This window comes from Sinocyclocheilus anshuiensis, unplaced genomic scaffold, assembly GCF_001515605.1.
Source record: "Sinocyclocheilus anshuiensis isolate Anshui unplaced genomic scaffold, SAMN03320099.WGS_v1.1 scaffold546, whole genome shotgun sequence".
Taxonomy (NCBI): Eukaryota; Metazoa; Chordata; class Actinopteri; order Cypriniformes; family Cyprinidae; genus Sinocyclocheilus; species Sinocyclocheilus anshuiensis.
The window spans coordinates 1,503,142-1,510,643 of record NW_015542451.1 but is presented as its reverse complement, the minus strand read 5'-3'; the positions used below and the strand labels follow the sequence as shown (position 1 = coordinate 1,510,643).

At 36.2% G+C, this 7,502-nt stretch overlaps 1 protein-coding gene across 1 annotated transcript in view; it reads left to right on the top strand.

The window, feature by feature from the left end:
- The first annotated feature begins 101 nt into the window (after nt 1–101).
- The window catches only part of zdhhc16b (zDHHC palmitoyltransferase 16b), a 10,766-nt gene continuing 3,365 nt past the window's right edge, over nt 102–7,502 (top strand). The window contains exons 1-6 of the mRNA XM_016493124.1: nt 102–231; nt 3,738–3,985; nt 4,168–4,362; nt 5,201–5,289; nt 5,440–5,468; nt 5,588–5,721. Coding sequence (XP_016348610.1) covers nt 3,746–3,985; nt 4,168–4,362; nt 5,201–5,289; nt 5,440–5,468; nt 5,588–5,721 — 687 coding nt within the window. The 5' untranslated portion in view covers nt 102–231; nt 3,738–3,745. The remainder of the gene's footprint in view (nt 232–3,737; nt 3,986–4,167; nt 4,363–5,200; nt 5,290–5,439; nt 5,469–5,587; nt 5,722–7,502) is intronic.

The following is a 7,502-nucleotide window of genomic DNA, read 5'->3' as shown; positions in this document are numbered from 1 at the left end:
TCTTTTTTTTTTTTTTTTTTTTTCCGTTCGAGCGCTGCTGCCGCGACTTTTATTTTGGAAACTGCGGTAAACACCGGAAGTTTCTTTGTTACTCAGTTCATGCTCCAGCCACAGAATTAAGTGAGCTGTCTTGAGTGTGTGATCATCCTTCACGTGTTTCATTCCCCTGCAAACATGACCTGAATCATTTCACGAGCGGTTCGGTCGCATAAGTTCACGGGACCGGGTTCGGTACGTATCTTTTTCATCTTTTCCGTTCTGTGTGTTTAGAGCTTCAGCTGATGTGAATGTGCAGCTGTGACTGACAGCAGAAACACAGCAGCCCTCGTTACTTCAATATGCATTCAGATGCTCCTTTACGGGCTTGCTCGCTCATTTGTCCGTCCATTGTCTGTCGCAATAGAAAGTTTGTCTTCTGATCAGAAGCGAAAGTGTTGTTGGACACCTGAGATCATAACCCGTCTCAGTGTTACAGTGTTACAGTGTGTCAGTCATAACCATGAGAGTGGAACCAGGTCAAGTGTGGGTTTCCAGTGCAGACAGATGGCAGATGTGCACATGCACTACATGCTGATAGTGCATCTTTGCTAGTTAGTATTATATTATATTAGTCCTGAAGTGTGCTGAAGTGCATGAGTAATGCTCAGTAAATGTGAGAGTATCTGCTGTAAGACGTGACAAAGGCTAAGCCTTCCCAATTACAGTGCAAAACTCCTTACTTTTGAAGCAAAAGGAACTTCCCATGCAAACAGAGTGGATGCATGACTTTATTTACTCACTTTATGTTCAAACTTTGAGATGCAGATTGTTAGGGACAGCCATCAGTCACCGTCCAAATTCATTGCATTTTTTTTTTCTCCATAAAATGAAAGCGAGACTGTAATTCGGCTAATGTCTGTGTAAATTAAGTCATGCGAATAGGAGCATGCCGGTGAGTAAATGATGAATATTTAATGCTTAAATTAATTCTTGTAGGCAAATAAATTGTGCCTATTTATTCATGTATTAATTATTAAATGTAATGTCATTGTTTTATTCATTATTATATTTTAGTATTTTTTTAATGGATGCATTTGATCAGATATGAAAGACTTCAATACAGTTTAATTTAGACAAAGAAGCTCAAATATAAGATTTGTATTTATTAATGATTGTGTTGTTTATTATTTTATTAATTATTATATCAATTTTTAAATGGATGCATGTGACCGCATTGTGATGGATGCATTTGATCAGATATTGAATACTTCAATACTGTTTAATTTAGACAAAGAAGCTCAAATATAAGATATTTCTGTTTATTTTTGGTCTCTTCATAATCTCCATACTTCCATTCTTGTTATTTCATAGCAAAGATTACTCTTTTTTTTTTTTTTTTTTTTTCATCAAAACATTAAAATCTATATACTGACCATAGAGTTTACATTCAAGCATCATCTTTTCTTAACCCTGTGATACAAATATATTGAATCAGTGTTAATATTCATATACTATTATTTATGGTTTTGGTCATTTTTTTTTTACATTTCATTTATCTTTAGTGTTATTTATTTCAGTTCTAGTTTTAGTAATTTAGAACTTCTTTTCTTATTCTTATTTAATTTCATTTAGTTGCCATGTAGTTTTCATTTTCTTTTTTTCTATACGTTTTTTTAAATACATTTTTTTCTTCTAATATTAGTTTTTTTTAATTCAGTGAAAAACAACTGTTTTAAGTAGTTTTTAATAATACAAAAATAGTTAACCGTAACAACACTGAACTTTTTTTCCCCTAAATTTCAAACTGATAATATGGAATTAATAATTGGAAATGATTAATTCTGATAGAGGCTAACATCTGTAGTGGTCACCATGATGCATCAGTGAGTTAAAGTGTTTTTCTTCTATCGTAACAACGTGGTAACCATGTGACCTCAAGATGACATCATGGTGTCACGTCACCAGTTGTTTTTGCCACAAGCTCAGCTTCCACCTGCGACATTTGGAAAAAAAGAAGTGTGTACGGGTCACGGGTGGCCAGATGTCCCGTCTCATTTGAACCCCACGGGGCGTAGATTAAAACATCTTGTAACTAATACTCACTTTCATCAGTCACTGTCCGTATCAGATGAGCTCTTATTGTCCTCCTGAGGAAGTGCATGCAGTGCCGGGTTACACTGCTCTTGAGACTTCAAGCTTTTCTTAAGTTGGTTGTTGTCACATAAGGTGAACTGCCAAGAACTTGATCAAATATTTAGTGTTTTTTTCTGTCTTGGACATTAGTTGATAATCCTGTGCAATAGTTATCCACCCCCTTGACAATGTATTTTGAGCTTGCTATGTTTTATCTAATCAAACTAATGCTTTTGTATGTCAGAGAATGTGTGTGTGTGTGTGTGTGTGTGTGTGTGTGTGTGTGTGTGTATGGGTGTGTGTGCTGCACTGCTGGAGTTAGTGTCTTGGAAATGGGCTTCAGGGCAGTTTCTGTCTTGATACAGATGAGTTAGATCAGTTTTTGTTGGGTCCCTTTTTAATATATTTATTTGATAAGACAATCAGAAATCATAACCGCTGGGTAAGGACTTTTACATTATTAAAGTCTGTGTGCCTGAAAGATTTAGTAAGATCTTCAGAAGAGATTCCAAAAATATCTTTTTCTTTATTCGTTTACTTTTTTTCTGGAATATTTTCTATATGTGTGTGTGTGTGTTTGTATTTCGTTATTTTTAAATGTGAATTTATTTATTTCGTTTTCTAGAATAGCTTGGAATGTCTTCTATATGTATTGGAATGTCTATCTATAGTGCTAGATAAAAATCTAATCAATAGAGTTATAATTGTTGATCATCAGTTATTTGTTAATCACAGAAGTCTTTGCTTCTTTAGGCTGCTGTATTATTTACTGGATTTGTGTGCTTGATGAAGACCCTGAAGGTCAGGAAGCTTGTGTTTCTGATTTCTGGCGGCGTTGTACAGGTCGGAGTGTTTGTTAGCGGTTAGCGTGGGTGTGTGTGTTTCTTGTAATTTCTTCTATATGTGTATATATATATGTGTGTGTGTGTGTGTGTGTGTGTGTGTGTGTTTTTATTTAATTATTTTTAAATGTGAATTTATTTATTTAGTTTTCTAGAATAGCTTGGAATGTCTTCTATATGTATTGGAATGTCTATCTATAGTGCTAGATAAAAATCTAATCAATAGAGTTATAATTGTTGATCATCAGTTATTTGTTAATCACAGAAGTCTTTGCTTCTTTAGGCTGCTGTATTATTTACTGGATTTGTGTGCTTGATGAAGACCCTGAAGGTCAGGAAGCTTGTGTTTCTGATTTCTGGCGGCGTTGTACAGGTCGGAGTGTTTGTTAGCGGTTAGCGTGGGTGTGTGTGTTTCTGGAATATCCTGGAATGTCTTCTTTGTTTTCCCCTTCATTTAGGGAGGCACTTTATTCTCATATATTATAATAATAATAATACAACAACAAAAACAAAAAAAGAAGATAGTGCTAGATAAAAATCTAATCAATAGAGTTATAATTGTTGATGATCAGTCATTTGTTAATCAGAGAAGTCTTTGCTTCTTTAGGCTGCTGTATTATTTACTGGGTTTGTGTGCTTGATGAAGACCCTGAAGGTCAGGAAGCTTGTGTTTCTGATTTCTGGCGGCGTTGTACAGGTCGGAGTGTTTGTTAGCGGTTAGCGTGGGTGTGTGTGTTTGTGTGTGTTTGTGTGTGTGTGAGCTCCTGTCGTTGTGTGTTGAAGGCGGTGGGATGCGCAGCTGGAGGTGGTTCCTCTCCAGAGTCATGCGTCTCTTCCTGCGCTGGTTCAGGCTCTGTCCTCGACGAGGACGCAGAAAGCGGCCGAGCCGATTACGAGACCTGTGGAACTATGGGACGGTGCTGCTGAAGTCCCTGTACTACAACGTCCTGACCAATTCAGACACGGCGCTGGACTGTGTCTTTGAGCCCATCTACTGGCTGGTGGACAATATGACCCGCTGGTTTGGAGTGGTAGGTGGAATACCATCTGATTTAATAATTCTTTTTTTTTTATAGCATTTTAGCACCAAGTAAGCTGCATCCATCATAAAAGCTAGTGCATAGTTCACAGTCTCTCTTTTAATGTGTGTTTAAAGTTTAACAGCGTACAGGATTTACCATTTCTAATCCCCGGTCTCTGTTTCCCGGTGAAGGTGTTTGTGTCTCTGGTGATCGCCTTGACCAGCTCCGTGGTGATTATCGTGTATCTGTGTGTGCTGCCCATCATCTTCAGCACGTACCCCGCTCACTGGATCCTCTGGCACCTCTGTTACGGACACTGGAACCTGCTCATGCTGGTCTATCATTACTATAAAGCCACGACCACATGTCCGGGGTTCTCGCCGCAGGTGTTTTTCACATTCAGAAGATATTTCAAAAAATATTTTATTTTATTTATTTATTCTGGAATATCTTTTTGTGTGTGCGTGTGTGTGTTATTTTTTTTTTATTTGAATTTTTGAATTTTTATTTATTTAGGAATATCTTTTGTGTGTGTATTTATTTTTATTTTCAAATGTTTTTTTTTTATTTAGTTTTTATTGATTTATTTAGTTTGATCTTTTATATATAAGCGTTTTTAAAGAATTTGTATTTATTGATTTAATTTAATTTATATTTAGTGTCACATTTGAAGTAATCAATGTAGTACAACAGTCGGATTTCCAAAAGTGAAAATCCCATTAATTTTCTCCATAGGGGAACTGATTTTTAAGGATAACTAAAAACACCTTTAAAGACACGCTTACTGTGAGCTCTGAGGTTGTTAATCAATAAATATGCTTTTGTTTAACAATGGAATTCTTAGTTTAAAAAAAACTACTTTTCCCATGATTCTGCAAAGAAATCTCCACAATCAGAGATTCACATGTAAATAGTGCCAAAGAACTCCCCTGAAATTCAATGTAATTCAGTCAGCTTTCCTTCACCTTCTTAAATATTTATTTATATATTTAATATTAAAAGCAAAATTCAAATACTTTTTTACTTCAAATCCAAGTTTGTAATGTTGTGATTCTCCCCATAGCTCATTGGATTGGTTAATGGCTGATATCTCCTAAGAAAAATGAATGGAAAATCATTATTTGTTGCTATTTTCCGAGTCCTTTGCAAACTGTTTTTTTTTTTTCTTTTTTTAATATTTAGCATTATAATTAAATGTTTGTTACTCTATGTGTTTTGTTTTAGGAAAAGAGTGATATACCAACTGTTACTATCTGTAAAAAATGTATCGTTCCCAAACCAGCTAGAACCCATCACTGCAGCATCTGCAACCGGTACGTACATTTTGTATATAATAAATTAATAATTCATTAAAATTATTATTTTTAAAATCAGATTAATCAAAAAGAAAAGGTCAGTTTAGTCAATTATGAAAATAATGTTTTAAATAAAATAATGCGTTTTTTGTGTTTGTTCCATCTCAGATGCATTTTGAAAATGGACCACCACTGTCGTATCCTTGTGAAGCAGCTAGTAAACAAAACCGACCTTACGAAACGTGAAAAAGTAATGTTTCATTATTATGTGACGGTGTTCTGTTGTGGTTTCCGTCTTAACTGAGCTCTCATCCAGCCTGGTTAAATAACTGCGTGGGTCATTTCAACCACCGTTACTTCTTCAGTTTCTGTCTGTTCATGACCATGGCCTGTATCTACTGCAGCATCAGTGCCAAAGACATGTTCCTGGACGCTTACAATGCCATCGAGGTCAGTCTTCATCAGCTTCTTGACTTCCTGTTGGGGAAGCTCTGAATGCCTTCAGATTGTTTTCTCTGTTGATTTACATGCACTAGCTTTTTATGTCTCTTCTGCTCACCAAGGCTGCATTTATTTGATCAAAAATACAGTAAAAACAGTAAAAATGTGAAATAATATTACAATTTAAAATAGCTGTTTTCTATGTAAATATCTGTTAAAATATAATTTATTTCTGTGATGCGCAGCTGTATTTTCAGCATCATTACTCCAGTCTTCAGTGTCACATGATCTTCAGAAATCATTCTAATATGCTGATTTGCTGCATTTCTGATTATAATCAATGTTGAAAACAGATGTGTTGCAGAATATTTTTGTGGAAACCGTGATACGTTTTTTATCAGGAAGTTCAAAAGAGCAGCATTTATTTGAAATAGACATTTTTTGAAACATTATAAATCTATCTACTCTCATTTTTGATCAATTTGATGCATCCTTGATGAGTAAAAGAGAGAATTTCTTTCTAAAAACGCTTCTGTTGGATGGTGGGCTCGCGTTTGTATTGTTTTTGCAGTCAGGCAGGTATTTGGACGCTCACTCTCAGGGGGAGGCGGTCCCGGGGGCGGGGCTAATCTATATCTCATTCTCACAGCAGGTAGAAGCTACACAGAGGCCGCAGCTTCACACTGGCAAAACTACTAGAGGGCAATAACTTCAGTTACTGTACTGTTACTGTACGGAATGTTCGGGGTTAAATACAAGCTCAGCCTGTTTTCAGTTTATTTCATGTTCGCGCTAATGCTCTTACAAGAGAAGTCTATGGTGCAAAGCATTGCAGACTCTTTCTCAAGACCTACATTATGTGTTAACGTGACACTACAGGCATTAAAATCACCTATGAAATATTTGAGTAGTCCCACTAATAAAAGGCTGATTTAGCCAACTTTAGGTTGACAATAATTGCAGATATCACATGCATCATAATCACAGACAGATGCATTTGAAATGCTTATCAAGTGGACATGAATATAAACAATTAGCTGTTATTTGAAAGGTAATCTTGGCTGTTTGTTACGGTTGCTGTTCGAATGAAATCCACATCAGATATTAGCGGCTGAGTTTAAGAGTTTCTGCCCAGTGAACTGCAGCCGCAGACAGTAGATGAAGAAGCACTAGTTCACACAGTGTCTGTAGCAGCGTAGAATATTAGTGAGATTTATATAGTGAGATGATCTGTAGACTAATTGTGAAAGTTTTGGTTTTAGCTGTGATTAACATGATTATCTTGTTAAAGGAACACTCCACTATTTTTGAAAATTATAGTGAGTTTGACCGTTTTCGAATCCATTCAGCCGATCTAGGGGTCTGGCGGTAGCACTTTTAGCTGTAGCTTAGCATAGATCATTGAATCTGATTAGACCGTTAGCATCTCGCTCAAAAATGACCAAAGAGTTTCTATATTTTTCCTATTTAAAACTTGACTCTTCTGTAGTTACATCGTGTACTAAGACCGACGGAAAATGAAAAGTTGCGATTTTCTAGGCCGATATGGCTAGGAACTATACTCTCATTCCGGCGTAATAATCAAGGAACTTTGCTGCCGTACCATGGGTGCAGCAGGCGCAATGATATTACGCAGCGCCTGAAAATATTCCCCAGCACGCACCCTTTGCTAGCAGGTGGTCACGTTGGTTGTGTTGACGTTAGTTAGCCTATTTTCAGGCGCTGAGTAATATCATTGAGAGTATAGTTGGAATGAGAGTATAGTTCCTAGCCATATCGGCCTAGAAAAT